Genomic DNA, 24,272 nt, shown 5'->3' with positions numbered 1-24,272 from the left:
TCTGTTTATATGAGGCCTTGGGCCACACTGCTAACAATGTGATCTATAGTGGGGATCTTGGGCCACATAGTATCTGACTGACCTTGGGAAGGGCTAGAGAACTATGGTCAGCCATATCTATGTGACCAACCTCCAATAAAACTCCTGAACATCAAAGGTCAAGTGCACTTCCCTGGTTGGCAGTACTCAGTGCATGTTGTCACACTGTTCCTGGGAGAATTAAGCACTGTTCCCATGATTCCATTGGGAGAGGACAATTAGAAGCTCGTGCCTGGTGTCTCTTGGACCCTGCCGTATGTGCCTTTTTCTGTTGCTAATTTTAATCAATATCCTTTCACTGTAATAAACTGTAACAGTGAGTATGACAGCTCTTCTGAGTTCTGTGAGTGCTAGCTAGTCATTGAACCTCAGCATGGACTTGGGCAACCCTGAATATATCTGTACACTGAAAACTACAAAATATTGCTAAGAGAAATTAAAGAACAAAAGCAAAAATAGACAAATGTGACTACATCAAATTTTAAAACTTCTGTGCATCAAAGAAACAATCAACAGAGTGAAAAGGCAACCACAGAATGGGAGAAAATATTTACAAATCATATATCTGATAAGGGGTTAACATCCAAAACATATAAAGAACTCCTATAACTCAACAACAAAAAACCCAAATAATCTAATTTTAAAACAAAGGACTTGAATAAATATTTCTCCAGAGAATATATACAAATGGCCAACAAACATATGAAAAGATGATCAACATCACTAATCATTGAGATGTGCAAACCAAAACTATAATGAGATACCATCTTACAACCATTAGGATAGCAACTACCAAAAGAAAACAGAAAATAAGGCCAGCCCGGTGGTGCAAGCAGTTAAGTGCGCGCGCTCTGCTGCGGCAGCCCGGGGTTCGCCGGTTTGGACCCCGGGTGTGCACCGACGCACCGCTTGTCAAGCCATGCTGTGGCAGCATCCCATATAAAGTAGAGGAAGATGGGCATGGATGTTAGCTTAGGGCCAGTCTTCCTCAGCAAAAAAAAAAAAGGATTGGCAGATGTTAGCTCAGGGCCAACCTTCTTCACAAAAAAAAAAAAAAAAAAAAAAAAAAAACAGAAAATAACAAGTATTAGCAAAGATGCAGAGAAATTGCAACTCTTGTGCAGCACCATTGGTGGGAATGTAAAATGGTGCAGCTGCTATAGAAAACAATATGGAGGCACCCCAAAAAATTAAAAATAGAATTATCATATGATCCAGCAACCCCACTACTGAGTATATTTCCAAAAGAATTAAAAGCAGTATCTCAAAAGAGATATTTGGACACCCTTGATCACTGCAGCATCATTCATAAGAGCCAAAAGGTGAAATCAACTCAAATGTCCATCAACAGATGGATAAAGAAAATGTGGTGTATATGTACAATGGAATATTATTCAGCCTCAAAAGAGAAGGAAATCTTGTCACAAGCTAAAACATGGATGAACCTTGAGGACATCATAGTAAGTGAAATAAGCAAGTCAAAAAGACAAATACCGTATGATTCCACTTACATGAAGTATCTAAAATAGTCCAACTCAAAAAAAAAACCAAAGTATAATTGTGGCTGCTAAGGGCTGGAGAAAGGGGGAAATAGGGAGTTGTTGCTCAATGGGTATAGAGTTTCAGTTTTGCAAGTTGAAAAAGTTCTGGAGATCTGTTGCATGACAATGTAAATATAGTTAACACTACTGAACTGCACACTTAAAAATGGTTAAGATGGTAAATTTAAAATTTTATGTTACATGTTATTTACCACAATTAAAAAAAATTTTTTTTAAAGACCTAAAAAAAAGTAAGGCTATACCATGTTCATGGGTTGAAAAACTCAATATTGTTAAGGTGTCAATTCTACCAATCTCTCCCACTGATCTATAGATGCAATGCAATCTCAATCAAAATTCTAGCAGGCTTTTTTGTATAAATGTGTGTAAAATTCATATGGAAATACAAAGGACCTAGGCTATCTAAAACAACTTTGAAAGTTAGAGAACTAACACTACTTGATTTCAAGACTTCTTATACAGTTACAGTAATCAAGAAAATGTAGTACTGAAACAAAGATAGACAAACAGAACAATGGAACAGAACAGAGAGCCCAGCAATAGACTGACACACATATGGACAAGTGATTTTTGCCAAAGGTGCAAAGGAATTCAGCAAAGAAAGGACAGTCTTTTTCAACAAATGGTGCTAAAACAACTGGATATCCAATGGAGAAAAATGAACTTTGACCCATCCTTCATACCACATACAAAAAATTACATTGACTATACAGACCTAAATGTAAAACCTAAAACTATAAAGTTTACAGAAGAAAATGTAGAAAAAAACTTTTGAGAATTTGAGTTAGGCAAAGATTTCTTAGACATGACACCAAAAACAAAAGATCCACAAAAGAAAAAATTGATAAAAGGGACTTCATCAATATCTAAACGGACCTATTTCTACTCTTCAAAATACACTGTTAAGAAAATAAAAAGACAAGCCATAGACTAGGAGAAAAAGTTTGCAAAGCATATCTATCATAGAGGACTTGTATCCAGAATATATAAAGAACTCTCAAAACTCAATAATAAGAAAACAGACAACCCAATTTAAAAATTGGGCAGGAGATTTGAAACAGACACTTCACCAAAGATATCAGGATGACAAATAAGCACATGAAAAGATACTTAACATCATTATTCAGAGAAATGCAAATTAAAACTACAACGAGATACTATTACATACCCTCTAGAATGGCTAAAAAAATTAAAAAGACTACCAAGTGCTGATGAGGATGTGGAGGAACTGGGACTCTCATACACTGCTGGTAAAAATTATACAACCAATCTGGAAAACTGTGGTATATCCATATAATGGAATACAACTCAGTAATAAAAAGAAATAAACAACCGATATATGATCTAACACTGATAAATCTTAAAATAATTGTGCTGAATGAAAGAAGCCAGACAAAAGAGATGTCCTGAAAACTAGAGTATAGTGACAAAAATTTGATCAGTGGTTGCCTGGGGATGGGAAGCAGCTGGGGAGGGGCAGGAGGGAGAGATTACAAAGGAGCAGGAGGAAACTTTTGGGGGTGATGGTTATGTCCATTATGACTGTGGTGGTAGTTAAGGGTATATACACATGTGAAAACATCAAATTGTATAGTTTAAATATGTGCAGTTTACTGTATGCCAATTATACCTCAATAAAGCTGTTTAAAAAAATAAAGTGTCTTTCTCAAAGGGATGTGTAGAAAACTGTCAAATGAGGAAGGTGACACTAGAACTACTGAGAGATTTCCAAAGCAAAAAATCTTGATCGCTAAATATTAGAAAGATGACTTAGCATTACTTTTATGGCTAATTTTCAAAAACTTTTTATTATGCAAAAATTCAAAACAAATGTTATCGTAAGTGTATAGCCCCTGTGCACTTTACTTGGTTTCAATTATTATCAACTCATCACCAATCTTCTTCCATCTCTTTTTCCACCCACTCTGCCCCTCCAGTATTATTTTGAGGCAAACATGAACATATCATTTTCCTTCATAAATATTTAGTATATATTTCTAAAAGATAAGAACATAAAGACCTTTTGTGTGTGTGGCTTGGTAGCTCATCTCTTTCTCTTGTAAAAAATATTTATTTTTTAGAGCAATTGCAGGTTCAGGGCAAAATTAAGCAAAAGTACAGAGAGTTCCCATATATCCCTTGCCCTCACATAGCCTCCACCCAATCAACATCCTACACCAGACTGGTACATTTTTATAATCAATGAATTTACATTGACATGTCATTATCACCCAAAGTCCATAGTTTACATTAGGGTTCACTCTTGGTGTTGTACATTCTATGGGTTTTGAAAAATGTTTAATAACATGTATCCACCATAGTACCACATAGAATAGATTCACTGTCCTAAAAATCCTGTGTTCTGCCCATTTATTCCCTCCCTCCCCCCATACCCTGGCAACCACTAATCTTTTTAATTGCCTCCAAAGTTTTGCCCTTAAAGGCTATTTTTAAGGTTCAGAAAAACCAGTGTTGCAGCCATTATAAATGATTTCATTTCAGTGGCAGAAGGAAGAATTACTCACTATATAAATGTTGTAAGTTTCAGGGAGGGTGGGGTCCCATGGGAAGTGGTGAGTAGGAGGGAAGTGAGTTTCTATGAAGCCAGATTCCCCAGAGTTCCTAAACCATTAAGTCAGAGGCTTCATTTTAATTCTTTCTCCCTTCTTACTTCAGAACATGATGCAAGTACAGGTCCTACCACCCAAGGCATGTGGACCCTCAAGCAGGGAGACTACTTCTTAAGCAGTACAAATTGCGGAGGTATTTTTAATACAGTGTAGTGCCTGCTTGTCTTTTTTTAACCTTGTTTTCTGCCTTTTTTTTGGTTTATTTCTATAATTAAAAGAAGTATCGTAAACAAAAGTTTATAAACATTTTTAAAACTTCTAAACATTTTAAAACTTCTAAAAATATTTATAAACTTTTGTTTACAACATAGAAAGTAAGTATCCTCCCTAATCTCTGCCCCACAGTATGAACATGGTAAACAATCTGATGTACCTTGACTTTTTTAAAGCCGTGTTCTGCAATTTGCTTTTGTCACTTGATAATATATCAGATAGTGTTCTATGCCAGTGCATATAAATATCCCTCAATCTTAAATATTATAATAGCAGCACAGTAATAATAACTATGATAACTGCTACGATTTAGTGACCACGTATGTGCTAGACACCATGCTAAGCACTTGAGGTGAGTTATCTCATTTAATCCTAATAAAACTCTGAGTTTATTAAAATTATAAACTTCATTTAACAGATAAAGAAACTGAAGCCAGGGCCGGCCCCCTGGCTTAGTGGTTAAGTACGCGCACTCCGCTACTGGCGGCCCGGGTTCGGATCCCGGGCGCGCACCGACGCACCGCTTGTCCGGCCACGCTGAGGCCGCGTCCCACATACAGCAACTAGAAGGATGTGCAGCTATGACATACAACTATCTACTGGGGCTTTGGGGGAAAAATAAATAAATAAAATTATAAAAAAAAAAAAAAAAAAAAAGAAACTGAAGCCAGTTAGAGAGTCCAGATAATTTGCCAAAGATCACAGAGCTAAGAAACTCTAGAGCAGAGATTCTAATTCGGACAGTTTAGTGAAGAGATCCTACTATCAACCATTAACTTACAGTACTGACTGGGTAAACCATAAGTAACATCAGATTGAGGTTATCTCAAAATTCCCAGTTACAAATAATGCTTCAATAAATATTCTTGTCTATATTTCTTGGCGGTCTTGTAGTAATATTTTTATAGAATAAATTTCTAGAAGTGGAAATGCTAGGTCAAAAGGTATGTGCATTTTTAGATTTAATTGCCAAATTATCCCCAAAAGGCATGTGTATTTGCAGACTCAATTGACAACCTGCTTCCAAATAAACATGAATTTAACTCCCATGAACAGCATACAAGAGTGCCTATTTCCCCATATCTTTAGTTGCAATGGTGTCAATCCTTGCTCATTGATAGGTAAAAAATGAAAAGTTTTCATTTCTATGTCTCTCATTATTAGTAAGGTTGATCAACTAGTCTTTTCATATATTTATTGCCATTTATATTTCTTCTTCCTCCGTGTATACTGCTCGTATCCTTTGGTAATGTTGTTACTGAGTTGTTCATGTTCCTTTTGACTTCATAAGAATTATTTGTATATATTAAGTTTTTATCCGTCATCATGCACTATAAAAGCCTTTGCGCAATTTGTTTTTTGACTGTTTATGGCAGTTTTTGCCATACTTAAACATTTATAATTTTGTATTGCTAAATATGAACTTACGATAATTTTACCAGGAAAACAACTTATTCTTACAACACCCCAAATTCTAATGTTTTTCAACATACACACATAGGTACATAGTTATAAGGAATGTTCACAGATATTGCATCCTACTTTTTTCATCTAATATTATTTCATGCATACATTCCCATGTAATAATAGTCAACACGTCTAAAAAATTACAATGTATTCCATTATTTTGATATATTTATAGCCTGCATATTATTTATTTACTTAAAATGAGCATTTATTTATTAAAAAAAGTGTAAAGCCTGTAAGACTTGATGGACATTGTTTGGATTTCTACAACTAGAAATGCAAGGCTCCTACGCCTGCACTGTCGGAGAAACTAGAAGAGGAGCTTAACTGAAGAACTGGCAAGTTATGTGGAAAACTTGAAAATATTTATTAATCATAGGCCATCTGTTTCCAACAGCAGGCAGAATCCCATCCAGCACCTGCCCAAGCTTTGTGATTCCCTGGAGTTAGAGCTTTAACCGTTACTCTAATATCAGGGTGTTATTTCCCGGAATGGTTGAAGTAACTGGTTAGAGATAATATTTAACGTTATGGAGCCGTTGTGTTAAGCTTGAACCTAGAGTTTTTAACAAACTATTAAGATCCGTGCCAAAAATTTCTGACTTTACTTTCATTAAAAAGCAACCATGTTCCTCTGGAGGTCACCAAGATTTTAAGTTGTTTTTCTCCTTACTTCACCTTGACATAACTGGGAAGACAAATTCATTGCTAGAGACAGTGCAATAACACTGTCAAAGGTTGAGTGGGCCTGTGGACCCAATTCAGTTTAAATTTAGATCACTCCTTTCATTTATTTTTTTCTACTCAAGGTCCCAAGTACTTAAACACCACTTGAAATTGCTTACAGGTTTGCTTTCTGTTTAATTTTATAGGATTTCTCACACTTAAAAAAAATGTGACCCATCATCATCTAGAAAGTGAAGTTAGTTCTGCCAGTCTATGATTTGCTAACAACTTAAGAAAGTGCTTTGCATTTAATGCTCTGAATTCAGAAAAGACAATGCAGGTGACCCTCATTTATAACATTTTAATGTTGTAAATTTAGCAGCTGAAGGTAACGGATTTAAATAAATTTTCTTCACCAATTTCTTTAAACAGAGAATCATTATTGATCTTTCAATGGATTACTACTTTAAGGCTTCTTTTTTGTTAACAAATGACTGATTTTTCCTATCCTAAATCAAAAAGGCTGTTGACAACTTATTTCCTTAAGGACTATAAAATTTGGGTCAGAATAAACTTATATGAATAAAAATATTGAGTGTTCAATTTATAAATCTAATCATTTTTCTCTAATGTCCCTTTACCTTTATTCCTTTACTCAAATATAGCAGTTCTCAAACCATGGTCCCTGGACCAGAAGCATTGGGAAGATCTGGTAATTTGTCAAAAATGCAAATTCCCTGGCCCCATCCCAGACCTACAAAATCAGGAAATACGGGTTTGGGGCCAGAGAATTTGTACTAACAATTCTTCCAGGGATTCCCATGCACACTAAGGTTTGAAAAATCACTATTTTAATATATATTTTATAAGCGTTAATTAACAATATAAAAAAATTTTAGATTTACTTCAAAAAAGTTCATTTTTGTATCTTAAAAAAACAAAAAGATCTCAGCTAATCCACAGAGATGTAAGTCTACACCAAATCAAAATATGAATTTTCACTTCTCTGAAGTTTCTATTTTTTCACTTCTCTGAAGTTTCTATTTTCAATTTCCTCTAGTTTTACTATATTCCTGTAATATCAGCATAAATGAAATGGAGGCTGACTTTTGGCAAAGAATTATGACAAGGCAAAGAAAAGAGCTCTACTCATCAAAATTTTGCACCAGAAAAATAAAACCTTACAAATTATTTTAAATAGGTATAGTAAAAGTAAACCAAAGGATTATGGTAGATCACAAACTATAGAAAAAGGCCCAGATAATGTTCTTGTCAGAGCTACTTTAATATCCAACCTATACATTTAGGAAACAAAGAACTTCAGCTATTTCACAACTTGTAAGCTTTGCCCTTTGTCAGAAATAGTTGAGTCATTCATTAGTCTACCTTCTAGTCTCCAGTCCCTACAGACATAGCCAACCAATAGCAAAAACAAACATGCAGTCCATGCTAACTCCTAGAAGTGGTGGGTAAACTAATGTAAAGTAGTAAAATTTTCAATTTAATGCCATCTCTAAGGAAGCAGGACACACATTCTTGAGGGAAAAATAAATAAAATGAATTCTCCACTTGGTTCTTGTGACATGTCAAACTATCATTTGACAGCTGTTCTACATAAAAACTGGAGCTCTGCCGCACATGATGACAGCAGTGCAGACAGAAGATGGTGGCAAGAGTAGTGACGTGAGACAGCTAAGGAAGTGTTTCCAGAGGGCAGGGAGCGCAGAGAACCCTCCGCATGAAAGCTGAAGTCCTTAAGTAACTAATAAGATTCACTTTAGACTTTTATTTGCAGATACAAAATTTAAATATTTCTCTTGCTAACGGTAAAAAAACTAAAAATCCCTTTGTTCTTCTGCTGGGAAATTTGTATTGAACTGGTTTAGAGATACTGGGTGATCAATAAACTCTAAAGGCAGCTCAGAAATATGAATCAAGTTTGGCCTTTAGGGATTTTACAGCCTAAATCAGGTCAACAAGCATAAAAAAGAAAAAGACTCTAAAAAGTGAAAAGGCGAGAACAATGCAACTCTTCTCACCTGGCAGGAATTAAGATGTTTTATATGGGTTAGTGTTCTAGATAATCAAGCTTAATGCAAGTCCAAAACTTAATTTTTTTTTTTGGTGAAGAAGATTCATTCTGAGCTAACATCTGCTGCCAATCTTCCTCTTTTTTTTTTTGCTTGAGGAAGATTAGTCCTGAGCTAACATCTGTGCCAATTTTGTATGTGGGTCAACGCCACAGCATGACTTGATGAGTGATGTAGGTCCTTGCCCAGGATCCGAACCCCCGAACCCAGGCTGCCAAAGCAGAGCGTGCCAGAGTTAACCGCTACACCACGGGGCTGGCCCACAGAAGTTAACATTTTTGATGAAAAATTTCAATAATGCACTGTAAACATTTCAGCCTTTTAAAATGGAGACTGACAAACATAACTGAAGCTTTTATCAATGATGAGGGCATAATATAAATTCCAATTACCAACACAGGTGCTCTCAAAGACCCCATGCTATCATGTTTTGGTTTCTTTTATGTCAGTTGATCTAATCCCCCCACTACTGTCAGTCATCATGGAGAACCTTGCATGCTTCTCCCTTTCCACAGATACTCTCCAGGTAGCATATTGTCCTTATGCAACCTCCCTGTGCATTCAAAAAATTTCCTTTTTAAAAATAGTTTTCTTTTTAAATTATGAGATAACTATATTATAGAACATTTGGAAAAAATAAAAGGAGAAAATCATCAAAATCAGTCACCTCTTGTCTTATTTTTCTGATATAGATGTAAGACAATGAATGGAACAGCTGAACATTAGGTGGACTACACAGCAGTTTCCAGTATAGTGGTTTAGTTCAGTCTTGCTTTATAAGATATGGAAAAGCTTTTTTTGTATTCAGGGAAGCTAATCTATACCACATATTTTTCTTAAATTATTTTTAACTGCAAAACTACAAATAAACTTCATTTTTAAAAAAGAAAGAATAATTCACCTACTGAAAAAATTTAAGCTATGCACCATAAACAAACTGAAACTACAGAGAGAAAATATCTGAAAAGCACATAGCCAACATGAGATTAGCATCCCTCCTCCCCCCAAAATATATTTTATTTCTACAAAATCAGTAAGAAAAAGACAAACAACCAATAGAAAAATGGGCAAAGAACATGAACAGGCAATTCACAAAAGAGGAAATGCAAAGGGCCAGTAACCACAATGAAAAAAATTTCAACCTTATGAGAAATTAGGGAAACACAACTAAAATAATACAAGATATCATTTCAAATCCATCAGACTGACACATCTTTTACAAGGATGTAAAAGACTGGAAATTGCTATACACTCTTGATGTATAACCACTTTGGAGAGCATACTTGCAATCTCTAATACAGTTTAAGATCCAAATACCCAATCACAGCAATTATCTTTGAGAAACTCACATGTGCAGAAGGATGAATGAATTAGAATGTCGTTGCAACACTGTTGGTTATTGTGGAAAAACTGGAAACTACCAAATATTTACAAAAAGGAGAATGGATAATTTTTATATGTTCACAAAAATGAAGAGAAAATGAATGACCTAGAGCTAAAAGCATCTAAATATATATAAATTCCAAAAATATCTCTTCTGCAACATGTACCTATACATATAAATTTCAAAAATGTGGGAACCGTCTTCTACAACTTTTACACACACACATATTTTGTTTATAAAAAGTTTTAAAACATGCAAAGTAATATTATATAACATTAAATAGTTTTTATGTTCATAAATATTTATAGTAAGTGTGATAAATACCAAATTCAGGATAGTAGCTACTATCCTGGGAAAAGAGGAAGGGGAATGTGAGAGAGGTGTTTCAATTTTACCTGTAATTTCTTTTTGTTATCTAATTAACTAGTCTATCTTTCCAAATTAAATGCAAAATTTTGTTTTGTTTGGTTAGGATTTTGTCTAGTATAGGATCAATATATAATAGAAAAAGTTTAGTGAAAATACTCTTCAAAAATAACAAAATACAGCAAATAAGACAAAATGTTAAAGTTCAGTGAAGTTGGGTGGTAGGTACATGGGTGCTCATTATATTATTTGCCATACTTTTCTGTATGTGCTTAAAATATTACATAATAAAAATTTGAGAAATAAATATTTGGGTTAAAAAAAAAACCCCACTATTTTTCAGCTCTCTGACTAATCTCATCAAACTTCAAATCCCTTCACTATGAATGAGATTACCCATAGTAGCCTACCAAACGAAACCTATTTTCTGGGCGAAGGCAGCCCATCACCATATCTGAGGGTGGAAGAATGAAGCCAAGGACATCTGACTTTTGGAATGAGAAAAATGCTTTAAATGTTATTTTCTACTTGAACACTAACAATATAGCATTATAACAACACTTGAAGTTATACAAGAAAATCATCTAACTGAATAAGACTTGATTAATCAGATCCATAATGATTTTAATCTTATTATACTTCTGATAAGGTAATCAACTTGATCCTATTTTTTTCAGGATTGTCTCAGTTTTAAAATTGAAAGTCTTGTGTTCTAGGAAGATGGAACACAACAACCAGATGAAAGTTAGTTCTTCCTTTTGAGGGACCTATGTATAGGTCACTCTACCACAAATACCAATTCATCAGTGTTCTTGGACAGTTTTCAATATCTGGTTACCCTCTTACTTCTTTCCCAAACTCAAAAGATTGCCTCACCATAGGAGTTTAAGACTAGGGATGCTCCTGACCATGGAGGAAGAAATTGAGTAGAGGAAAAGACAGAGGATTCACTTCTTTACATTGATCTTTGAATAGTCTGTAGGGAGGTTATTCACTCTCCTTCCAGTTTCAAAAATATTTTTAAATGAATTTTCTCTTTGTAATATTTAATGTAAAACAGCACGTTTGTGTACTCTAGAAGATATCTTCATATAGATGAGCACTTTAATAGAGTAGCTATTCAAAGGAGGGGAATACAGAAGGAAAATCTGCTCACTTACAGTGAATGTCCCCAAAATGCAAGGCCCTAAAACTACAGGTTTGGGATAGCACCTAGGACAGAGTCCAACATGTTGACGACATTATTCAGTACGTTAGTTTCCTTTCCTGAGTAGTGTGGAAAGATTTAAACTTTCCACATCTCTCAATTTCCTTTTGATTCTTCTAAACTAGACACTGAGCAAATAAAGATGAAATAAGCTTGATAAGGATATTTTATTCCTGCAGAGGCTTGTCTTCGTGTACTTGTATTTAACAAATCCACTATCTGAGAGCAGAAATAAAAGAACTGCTTTCAATTAATCCACAAAAATAGTCATCTAGGTCCAATTTAAATTTGGACCTACCCCCCACTTTTTCATTACCAACCAGAGAATATACTTATACAGTGGCTTCTTTATAGCTAAAAAATTTAACAATGAGATTCTTTTCCTCTTTCTTTGCACTTTTTTACAGTATATCAGTACAAAATGAATACACAGACTTCATATTTTTCTTCCTCAGAATTTTCTTCACACAATATCTCCTTTCAGTATCAACATTTTTCTGGGGTAAGAGACAGAAGAACAAAAAGAACACTGGAGTGAGTTTGGAATTAGAAAGCACTGTTTTAAGTTTCAGGTCTGTCATTTAATTTTCTATGTGATCTTGGTAAAATGTAAAATGGGAATAATACTTAACCCATGGTAATTGGAAAGTACAAGAATGTATACAGGGGCTGGCCCAGTGGCACAATGGTTAAGTTCACGCACTCCGCTTTCACGGCCCAGGGTTCGCAGGCCCGGAGTTTGAAGGTCCGGATTCCAGGCACGGACCTACATACTGCTCATCAAACCATGCTGTAGCAGGTGTCCCACATATAAAATAGGGGAAGATGGGCACAGATATTAGCTCAGGGCCAATCTTCCTCAGCAAAAAAGAGAAAGATTGGCAACAGATGTTAGCTCAGGGCTAACCCTCCTTACAAAAAAAAATGTATACAGAAGATCTTTGTAAATTGTAGAAGGCATTTTTAAGGAGATAAAAGACAAACTTAGTTGATATCACATTATCAATAGCAGAGTCAAAATTAATAAACCAGGCCTGATTTTCTAGACAGTGATGCCCTTAGATCTGAAAGGTACCACTGAGAACATTAGCACTAAGACTTGCTAAAACTAAACCATGAACACACATAATTATCAATAAAAATTCTGTGTCAATTGTACCTCCTCTCTAGCACCCTTTATTTCAATTTATCAGTCACTAAGGTGTAAAAAAAAAAAAAAGCAGAAAAAAAAAACCAAGAAAGCCACACAAAACCTGAGTGTGAGGGATATAAATAACACTACATTGACGATGGAAAGCTCACCGTGTGCCGAGCACTCTTCTTTGAGCTGAGGAGACAGGAGTGAACAAAACAGATTCTATACCTGGCCTCAAGCAGCTTACACACAGAAGGGGGAGGCAGGTAAACAAATCAACAAGTAAATAGACGGTATGCTAGAAATACTGGTAAGTGCTATGCACAAGTAAAGCAGAATAAGGGTGAGGGAGTGCCGGCTGGCAGGGAAGGGAGGGGAGTCAGGAAGGCAAGGCCTCACTGATAAGGTGACTCATGAAATGACCCGAAAGAAGTGAGGGGAGCTGTCTGAGAAGAGTGGGAGAATAACCCAGGGCCCAGAGGCAGAACTGCGGAAGCAGCTAGTGAGGGAGAGGGTGGTAAGAGATAAGACAGAGATGGGACCTCACAGACCAGATTTTATTCCGAGATGAGATGTCTCTGGAGGATTTGGGACAGATGAGTGACATGTAACAGTTGTTTTCAACACTTGTTACTTGTGGAATCTTTTGGTCAAAGGCATCCAAAGATGATCGATACGTAAAACAGATAAAATAGGAGCTGCTCTGGTTAAGGAAGGGGTACCCAGAGACCTGACTAAGTCTGCTGTTCCCACTTTCCCTCTCCCTCCTCTGAAGAGTTTAAAAATGATTACAAAGTCTGTAGCATCGAAACTTTCATATCCTGTATCCAAAGAACTTCATAATCTGGCTCCATCCTAATTTTTCAAAAAACTATTTCTAGGGAACAGCACAAAGGACTAAGTCAAGCTGCCAATGCATAGTAGAGGAGCAAATGTATCACCACAAAAGTCTTTGTAATACCCCATCAACCAAGTACCAAAGCACAAGGTGCAACAGCCCCTCTCCCTTCCCCCTCACACCCCTCAGGCAACATACTACCTGTTCCCAGCTTGTGTTCCCTTTCAGGGCTTCCCTTGATATTCATTTTAACTTGATTTCACTTGATTAAGTGTTATGGCGATACAGTGTTATCTGCCTCTGCTGACATATCTCTGGATACAGCTCATCAATTTATATTCTAGGAAAATTCTTCCTCCACTAATGTTATTTTTTCTATCAGTAATGACTTCCCCGTTTGCTCTGTTCTAATCCTACCCACCTGTCAAAGTCTGCTTTGTGACGCCTTCTCTCCCACATTCTGACCCTTAACTGGAATCCTAAATCTTCAGAGTGTGAAGGGAACTTCCAGGCCATTTAGTGCTCTAATTTATTGCTCATTCCATGGACCAACCCTCTACAGATTTGGCTGGTAGTCTTCCAGCCTTTGTGACTGCTTTTAGTGACAAGCACACACTAGCCCACAAGACAGTCTATGCTCTTTTAGACGTACAGTTAACTGTGAGAAAATTATTTTTACTGATCTAGAACCTGTTTCCTTTCATCACTGGTTCTGCCCTCTGGTTCTAATAGAAGAAAGTCTGACACACCACCCCACCCCCAGCCTGCACAGCTTATAGTTGGCCTTGTGTTTTCGCCCATTCTGGCTCCACCTCTAAAAATCCTACAGATTCCCCAGCCATTCCACAGGCCATCTGTGGAATCTGCATTCAATTTGTAATTGCAGTTTACAGGCAGATCTGATAGCCAGTAAAGCGTCGCTGTGTCCCATGCCACAGATTACACCCCTTCCCTGATTCTCTCCTTTGAACTCTCTTAGGACTTCTACACTTAGCCTTGCGTTCATCATTGTGCATTCTGTCAATGAACATTTACTGAGCACTGTCAGGAACCACGCTAGGTGCTGAAAAAATAAAAGTAAATAAAATGCACTCAGCCCATAGAAGAGTAAGAGCAAGATAGGTAAAATACTAAATAGCTGGGGAAGCGGGAGAAGGCTTCAGTGGAGGAGGTGATATCTGGGCCAGGGAGAAACAGTATCAAACCCATGTCTCACATAGCCTTGGGTTCCCAGCACCAAAGGACACAATGCTTTGCTCTCAGTTGAAGTTCAGCAAATACGTAAATTTAGTCAAGTAGAGAAAGCCTGCTCAGCCCCCTCAGCCCCTCTTGGAGATGAGGGAGGGTGATCACTGACTCCACAGTCTGGCAAGGGCAGGTGCAGAGGCTGACACTGTACCTGACTACGTACGGTATTGCTTAGGTGGTTATCCTCGGACATCTGTGCATTCTGGAAGTAGGACAAGGGTGCAGGTAACTCTGTCATTGGAGCAACCGTATAGAAATACTTTTTCACAGAAAGCAAAGCCTCTTGGGGTTCTGAAAAGGGAAAAAGAAAACAAGCCTTTGGGCATTACAATTATACTTTTATTTTAAAACACTTTTATAAATTACGTTTAGCAAAACAAACCTTTCTTTCATGTGTTCTCTTCCAGGCAAAGCTTTCTAAGGACCTCAAAGGCTGCTGTCACTTGCAGGCTCCCGGATTAGGTCTGAAATAGGATTTTACCAGGTCACCCAGAGTTGCCCAAATCCTAGTAAATCCATTTACACCAATCAAATACTTAAAAGACCAATTTGTAAACCAGAAATGTATTAATTTGCCATGACCTTCAACTGACAAACTTTTGTTAGCTCAAGATACCTCTTTGGTAATGAGCAAATCTACTTGAGAAACCAAATATTTTCAATCACAAAGATGTCCAATGATTTCAGATTTAGAGCTGGGGTTGCTGAATGATCTTAAAGAATGTTTTCATCAACACTCCTTTTTCTATGCTGACCAATCCAAACTAATTTTTACATCTCCATAAAATTATTTTTCTAGAGCTTTTAATTTTGCAAAATTCTATCATCTCATTTTATCCTTACCACAATGCCCCAAAGCAGGGTAAACAGGTAACACACCTCTTTTACAAAAGGAGAAAGGGATCCAAGCTCAGTGACTTGCTTGAAATCACCCAATTGGGTGGACCAGGACAACAATCGCAGACTCCTGACTCCCGGCCTCAGGTCTCTCCTTTGCAACCTGGCGCAGCCTTATTTATACCCATCACTCTGTCTCCCAGAGCTCACCCTCCTGCGGGGCCATGTTGCCATTGGCCTGTCTACCTTAATTTCCATCAGCCAATTCTTTATGACTTCAACTTTCCTTTTCATAGAAAGTCTTCAGAAATACAGAAGGAAAAAAATCTGTTTGCATATCTAAAGTATTCTAATTCATATAGAGTATCTAAAACTTTACCACGTACATATTCACATGAAAACAATTTGTCAATGTGCTGTTTCATTTTCACCTTTAACTTAGGATCTTCTACCCTCTAAATACTCCATTGTTTTTATTCTAATAATTTTTTCATCAAAGACATATAAAATAACTTTTTCCTCTAGTAAAGGTATGGAGTTCAAATTAACCCTTAATTACCTATATTTGCATTGTTCAAATCAGAGACAAGTTTTTAACCAAGGTATGCTTTCCCTTCTATCCTACTTGTTTTTATGTACCATGCCTACCTCTCTCCTCCCCTCAAACTTCAGCCCATAGTTAGCTGGCATGGGATCAGGGGATTACAAATAATATTCACTAAACAAGACATAATTAATTAATGTAAATTTGTTTTAAAACTCAAGTGAATTAAAAATAGAAATAGAGACAACAGTTACTTTTAAGGGGGTTACTCACTGGCAGGGGGTACATGGGAAGCTTTGGGGGATATTGTTAACGTTTTGTTTCTTGATCTGGGTGCTAGTTACACAGGAGTTCCAGTCTGTGAAAATTCACTAAGCTGTACACCTATGTATCTGTGCACATTTCTATATATTTCATTTAAAAAATTCAAATAGATTTTTGTGGGAGTAAATCTACATTTAGGGTTATTCATATCATTGGTCCCGTCTTTTAAAATTGATAAAATTAAGACATGGCAATATGTATGTTAGCTTACCCAAAAGAGAGGAGTATTCCAACATAACAGATACCCGTATTTTCTAAGTACAATAAGTATTCAAAGTAAATGTTCTGACCTATGCATCTAGATTTTTAAAAGTTGACTATATAATTGAAATTATAACATTCACATGGCATTAACGATCAGCCAACAGAGCACACATTATTCCCTTCCTTTCCACAAAAACATTTAGTACAGCACCTACTACCTCAGCTAACTCAGAAATGCCACAGGATGGCAAAGAGAAAAAGTTGCAATTAGTTACCTCCACTGGCTGCTCTGAGGACTATACCATATCATTTAAAGACAGCTCTGTAACAGAAAACCCTTAGAAATCTGTCATTAATATTCGCATATGATCCCTCAGAAATAAAACAAGTAAACAAGATAGTGTTAGCCAAATAAAACAAGCAAACAAGATAGTGTTAGCCAAATAAAACAAGCAAAGGGCAAGAAAGGCCAATGCAGGCAAAAATTAAAAGTAAATGAAGTGTATTACATTGGAGGTGAAATATGAACAGAAGAAAAGTGATTATCCATTCACTAAACAGGAGTACTGGCTGTCTATTTATATCAAAACTCAAAAGACAGACACTGAGAGGATTTAACTAATTAATTATGTTCGCTTTACCCAGTTTACAGATGAAAACAATGTGGCACACAGAAGTTCACTAACCTGCCCAAGCTCATACCCAGTAAGGAAAGGAGCACGGCAAAGGCTCACATATTACACTGTGCTGCCTGTGTAAAACTCCATCTCTGCCCTTCAGGAGTTTACAACAATGAGCATTAAGATATATTGAGCTGATTTTTTTTTTTTTTTAAAGATTTTATTTATTTATTTTTTCCCCCAAAGCCCCAGCAGATAGTTGTATGTCATAGCTGCACATCCTTCTAGTTGCTGTATGTGGGACGCGGCCTCAGCATGGCCGGAGAATTGGTGCGTCGGTGCACGCCCGGGATCCGAACCCGGGCCGCCAGCAGCGGAGCGCGTGCACTTAACCGCTAAGCCACCGGGCCGGCCCTGAGCTGATTTTTATTACTAGTAAAACTACTGCTTAGAAGTAAATGAGATATTTAAAAAAATAGTAGTAAATGAGATCTTAAATTTCAATAACTGGTCTAATTACAAATTAAAAATTAAAGTGCCAAAAGCATTCCCAATATACAGTCCTAGTATTTTTTTTTTTTTAAATATGCTATAATGAGACTGTGGTCATTTTAATTTAAGTAGTTTCTTCCATTATTAGCCTTATGCTTATAGGATCTGTTCAGCCATTACAAGAAATCATACAAACTGATTATCACACTGGAGCTTTCTCAAACAAATCTTATAAGAATCATCAATAGCACAGTAGTCACTTTAGCACAACCCAATACTATTTTCAAAGGCATATCTGTATTTACATGTGAATTAACTAAAGCTCAGGAAAGGTGAAAGAATTTGCCAGTGCACAGTTATGGTGCAAGTAACACCAGTTCCAGAACCTAGGTCTTCTGATGCCCAGCCCAGGTCTTTTCCAGTTCACCCAGAGAAAGCTCAAGCCTCCACTGATGCTTTGAAGATCACAATGGTGCAGGGTGACCCTCCCTAGAAGAGCTGCTCTTTACATGGAGCTCAGCAGGAAGCAGAGGCAGGCAAGAGGGCTAGCGAGGTCTTCAGTCAGGCCTGGTAGACAAACAAACATTGTTGGTACAAAGAAAGGGGCAGCCGAAGCCAGATTTGACTCTGGTCCAGGAACAGCTGAAAACAAGTATGACTGCATGGAGAAGGCCAATAATCCCACTGTTCAGGCAGCGTGGCAAAAGACACTAGTGGACTTTATAACATTCTTAGCAGCGCCCTGAGAACAAGAAAAGACAGTTGTTGAGAAGTGATGATCTGTCATGTGACCTGGATTGCACAGGGAGTAGGAGTAGGGACGGAAGTAGATTTTGGTGTTTTCTCTCTCTGGCCACCTGCTAAAGATTTTCTGAGACTGACAGAGCAGAACACTTGAATTCACTGCCATCCATTATCTTCTTCTCAAGACATTTTCTCAATCAGATAAGAGGAAAAAGAAATCTTTTTCTGATGGGCAACTACATTTTCTTTCTATTATATACAAAGAGACTTAAAAAGCCCCAGGAGAATACAAAATAATCTTGAAGTTCAGATATGCTGGACAAAAAAGTCTATCTAACCAGAAAATCTATCCATCAGCACTTCAAAAAGTATCACAGGAGCAATGCTCAGAGTCTCAAAGTTTATTAAAAATCCTATTTAAGGAAGGACCAACAGAAAAGTACATTTCTGTCTCTCACTACATCCCAAAGTAACAACTAAACCTCAAACTCTTATAGCATGTTTACTTAATGACTGATACCATTTTCTTTCCTCAGAGATAAATGTAAACAAAACGTATACTCCAAGAAACAAACATCTTCATGAGACTTTGATTTATCACGATCTTCTCCAGCACAAAGGGCTTGTGGCTTGCTTTACTGACTCTTAGCCACTTGACTAGTTTCTCCCCCACTTAAAAAACCATCAAAAATATTTTTTAAAGTATCTTTCTTTGTATTGTAACGCTAAGAAGTTTTCAAGTGCCAAATGAGCTTGTGATTTATTCTTTTTCCACAAAAGTATTTAATCAGCCTTCATGTTACTTTGACAACTTCTTCCTGGACAGGCAGCCAGAGTTCTGATTACTGTATATGGATGGGCTGGGAGAGCCTCTATTTGAGTTTTTAAAAGCTCACAGCCAACAATAAATGTAACCAACCTCCAAACTACATTCCATAATTAAAATTAATAAAAATAATTTGAAATTAATTTAAAACTTCAGGAATACATCCTGGAAAGACTCCTCTGAATTTTAAGAGATGGGAGTAAATAATTTCCCCAGCCCTACAAGAGGCTTTGTGAAGGTGGTAGACCCTAAAAAGAGCAAGGATAGTGATACATCCTATTTGGTGATTTTTTTCCTCCTTCCATCCCACTCCACTTCTGTGAACCATCTGTGGTAGATTAGATTATTATGTAGCAAATATTCACTCCCTGCTCCAGCATCCCCAAGGAAGGAACATACTTCTCCTCTCCAGTGATGTTGGACTTGGCTCTGTGACTTGCTTTGGCCTCAAGGTGGGTGCAGTCTACTACCCACCCCATGCCTTTGGGCACAATCATGACTTGCTTTGGTCAGCGGGATTGTAGCAGATATGGCACAAGCAGACAATTGAACTGTACTTGTACAGTTGGCCTTGTGCAGAAGTTGTACTTCTGCTGTTGCCTTGAGAAGAGCTTACGGTGGGTACCCACTGCCCCTTCAGCCCGGGCCCCAGAATAAGACATGCAAAGCAGAATTGCCCTAGCTGATCCACAGACCTACACCTTGAAGCAGAGCCTTGTGTGAGAACAAATGCTCTAAGGCACTGAGTTCTGGGGAGGTCAATTATGTAGAGTTATTGTACTTGTTTTTAAAAAATAAATGGCCTCAGAAATGGGCCCAAAAATATGTGGGCTCAGAAGATGCACTGAAAATGCACAAAGACAAATCCAGAATCACTTATCTGAAACCCTTAAGACTAAATGTGTTTAGAATTCATTTTTTTTTCCGATTTTATAAAGGTAATAAGATGCAAATACCATACATTTTATAATGCCCCCTCAGGGTCTTAGATAGAACCACAAAATAAAACCCATTAATAAATATATAGTGAAACATATAAGTAGTCTATAAATAGATTCAGGTTAGATTTTGCTATCAAATGAATTACGAAAAACCTTTTGGTTTTTTTCAGAGGCTTTTGGATTTCAGAATTGTGGATATGGGACTATGGTCCTGTATTATCAATATTTGTATAATTATAAAGAATGTTTCCCCTGAAAACACTTGGTTTCAATAACTCTACATGGAAGGCATGATTATCCCGAGTCACTGTCTCAAATTCACTGTGGAAACGGGTAGAATACAACTAATCTTTAATGAAAAAATGACTACTCACATCTAAATCATTGGTTATACTTAGCAATGCTTGCATTCTCTCTTTTGTTTTAGATCAACTTAAGGAACTGTACAAGGGATTGTGAAAAGCAAACATTAATACCTTTTAGTCAACAAACATGGTTTCTTCTACAGACACTGTAATAGGTGCTGGGGATGCTACTGAATCAGATAATGCTTCTGTTTATTTAAGGAGCTTACTATCTAGAGGGGAAGACAGACAAGTATATTTTCATATTAATTACATGTTGAAATAAAAATATATTAGATGTACTGGGTTCCATAAAATATATTATTCAAATTAATTTTACCTATTTCTATCTTAGAAAAAACTGTTTATTAGAAAATTAAAATTAACATTTGTAATTTGTAGCTCACATTATGTTTCTATTGGACAGTGCTGCTCTAAATCTTCAGTTCTTTCTGCTATGCCAGGCCTAATATTGAAAATCTCTGATAACCTTTTCCTTCCTGAAGCTTCCCTCCCTTCCTCAGCTCCTGTGACACTGCACTATGGAGGTTCTCCTCCCACCACGCATTCTCCTCAGCTACTTCCTCACGCTTCTTCCATTCCCTCATTACTGATGCTCCTAAGGGTCTGTCTGGGCCTCCTTATGCCCTTCCTTTACTTATGTGTCTTCTCCACTGCTCCAACATCAACTGCTAAGTCTATTTAAGTGACTCTCATGTTTAGAGCTCCAGGCCTGTCCACGGGACATTTTCATCTGCTGGCACTTCAAAAGTGATACTTCCTCCTCTTCCTCTCTAGACTTTGCTCCTAACTTCCTTATTTCTGTGATCATCTCTCTCATTCTCCAAACTTAAAGCCTCCTAGTCAACTTTCCACTTTATTATATAGCTCCTCAATTGGCTGCCATGTCCTATTCACGTTTTCCCTCCTTTCTAAGCTTCTGCCACCACCCAACATCCAACTCTCAATATATCTCCCCTGAATTATGCATAAGTCTTATCTTATCCATTCTGGCCCCCACTATCAAATTAATGTGCCTAAAGCAAAGCTCTGACCAAAACAGTGTCACACTTAAAACACCTTGCAAATCTGCCTGGCATCTATCACATGAAGGAGAGGCAGTGTTAGGGGTCTTTTGAAAGGTTTTCCAGAACATAGCCAATAGAAGTCAGTCTCTCCCAGCAATCTGATATAACAGTAGTGAGAGAGCAGGAGCAGAAGGAACCTGATCTGAGCGAGAGGAAGAGGATCACACAAGCTTTGTTAACAGACAAATGTTGTATCTTTCCTGCTAGGATGATACTCAGAGACCAACTCCAATCCTTCAGTTCTCCCCAAATGGAAATTCATGCAGCAGTCTAGGACTAGCAGCAGCATTAACTCAAAATTCAGCAATAAATCATATACATTCAGAGCAAAGTACATCCAGAACTGCGGGAACTGTCTACCCAAGGACCAGGAATAGAAGAATAGAAAACCAGATGATAGATGCCACTTCTATCATCTGTTTGGGGGGAGGGCGAATCCATGCACTCAATAGGCTTCTTTTTTCATTGTTAAGGGCTTGTTATTAAACGAGAGTGGGGCTGGGGGGCTTAAGATGAACTCTTAAGGTGAACTCTGATCTCTAAGGAGATCAGAAATAGGCTTTTGCAGGTGACTGAAACTAGCCAAATGCAACAAGCTCCAATCTACTTTCCTGTTTTATCCTCCTTCCTAACAGTTATTTAATGTTCAGACTGGGTCACTGGATGCTTACGATCCAGAGGGCCCCTGTCTGTAGTACACCCTCTGATTATAATGCCCTCCCCACTTCAATTCCAAGGGTGAAAACCTTTCCAATGCAAAAGATGTCAAAAAACAAGATTCCCTTAACCAGATGTGATCTCTACCTGCCTCTAACTTCACAGCATGTTATGACCTTTACAACATGCTCTGCCAAATACTCATTATATATGCCATATAGTTATTTGCATACTATTCTTATCTCCCATAGTAAACCTTGAAAACTTCATTCATCTTGTCCAAAACAGGCAAGCAATGCTTTTAAAATTATTATTAAATTACTTTCTTACAAGACAAGCAGATATTTATTTGAAAAACATCTGAGAGGGAAGAAAACGCAAATATCTAAGAAGCATGCAAAGCACTGGACATAACGCCTCGTGACAGTCCCGATCAAGGGAAAGCATCAGACCCTGTTTTCCCCTCGGACGTGAGACATAAGGAACTTAGCCCTGAGTGCCACTCGCTTCCCCTGGACAAGGACACAGTCAGGGCATGAGGCGCGGAGTTTCACCAGTTGCTCAACCAGACCCCGCGCAAGGCGCTTCCTCTTTCTCCTGCTCCACTCCAGTCAAGACCGGCAATCCCGGCCCAAGGCACCTGCGCCTAGAGATGACTTCGGGAAACCAGCACTTCCGGACCAAGGTTGCGAACGGGAATCTCTCTCCTACCTGACCACGCGCCGCGCCCGGAGTCCGAGAAACGGGCCGCCCCTCCTCGTTCCCCACACGGGGTTCCTCGGTCCCCGCCCGGCCGCGCCCCGCTCCTCCACCTCGAGGACACCGGCTCCGCGGCCCAGGCGGCGACAAAGGGCCAGCCCTGCCCGCAGCCGCCCGTGTCGGCACGGAGTGAGAGGCTCCTTCGCCTCTCCTCGGACTCCCCATCACGCACCTACTGTTTCCTCGCCGCCGCCACCGCCCGCTCGCGGCCAAGGACCTCTCCCGAGCAGCCGCTGTTTTGTTTCCGATGTGAAATCCCGGCCTCTGAAACTGCCTGGCCGAAGCCCCGCCCCAAAGGCTTCATCGGCGTCGTCATTTCCGGCTCTGGCGTCGTTGGCTACCCGCCCACCAGGGAGGGGCGGGACCTGGAGCGGGCAGGGCGGGGCCCACAGGCGGAGGGGCGGGCCCCAGAGGAAGGGGGTGGAGCTTCCTGTGGTACGCAAGATAGCCCGGGAAACCCTGCACTCCAGCGGGTCTCCCGGACCTAGAGGAACTCGTCCGGAATGCTAGCCTGAGTGTGAGGTTATCAGGGATCCAAGACTGCTCTTGAGCTAAGGATCAAAGTTTCTACGTAAACTGAGCCCAGCGTGTGCTTCTCCCGGCCTCCAAGTGATGGTATCTTAAATCTAAGGGTTCTTTCATTTCTCTATAGTACCTAGTTTGTAAGTGTTTCTCAATGCGAATCAGCTGCATCACAATCAAAAGGATGCTAATTTAATTGTAAATACCTGTGCCCTCTGTCCCCTATCCAATGAATCAAAACTTCTGGTGGGTGAGGAAAACCTGAGAAACTGCATTTTAAACAACCATCGTCTGGGATTCTTGGGCTCCAAGTTTAAGAAGCAGTCTTCCTACATAGTAAGCTTCTAGATAGCAGCAGGAAATGTGTCCTATTTTTGTAACCCCAAAACCTAAGAGTATCTGGTACACAGTAAGTTGCTCAATGGTCGCTTGATTTCTGCATCTGCCAGCTTTTCGTCCAAACTGCAGTAAAGACAGTACCAATAGGGGGCGGGCCCCGTGGCTTAGCGGTTAAGTGCGCGTGCT

At 38.3% G+C, this 24,272-nt stretch overlaps 1 protein-coding gene across 6 annotated transcripts in view; it reads right to left on the bottom strand.

The window, feature by feature from the left end:
- Nucleotides 1-23,505, bottom strand: part of PSEN1 (presenilin 1) — a 72,614-nt gene extending 49,109 nt beyond the window's left edge. The window contains exons 1-4 of one of the 6 annotated variants that reach the window (XM_058567275.1): nt 23,398-23,503; nt 18,172-18,608; nt 15,228-15,309; nt 14,997-15,136 (exon numbers count right to left, since the gene is read on the bottom strand). In XM_058567275.1, the coding sequence (XP_058423258.1) occupies nt 14,997-15,083 (87 nt within the window). In that variant the 5' untranslated portion in view covers nt 15,084-15,136; nt 15,228-15,309; nt 18,172-18,608; nt 23,398-23,503. Of the gene's footprint in view, nt 1-14,996; nt 15,137-15,227; nt 15,310-15,724; nt 15,907-17,029; nt 17,163-18,171; nt 18,609-23,397 lie in introns of those variants that run through there. The other 5 variants (XM_058567273.1, XM_058567278.1, XM_058567274.1 and 2 more) reach the window with 5 other exon arrangements.
- Nucleotides 23,506-24,272: the final 767 nt, after the last annotated feature.

This window comes from Diceros bicornis, chromosome 24 (assembly GCF_020826845.1).
Source record: "Diceros bicornis minor isolate mBicDic1 chromosome 24, mDicBic1.mat.cur, whole genome shotgun sequence".
Classification (NCBI taxonomy): Eukaryota; Metazoa; Chordata; class Mammalia; order Perissodactyla; family Rhinocerotidae; genus Diceros; species Diceros bicornis.
This window is presented reverse-complemented; position numbering and strand designations above follow the sequence as displayed.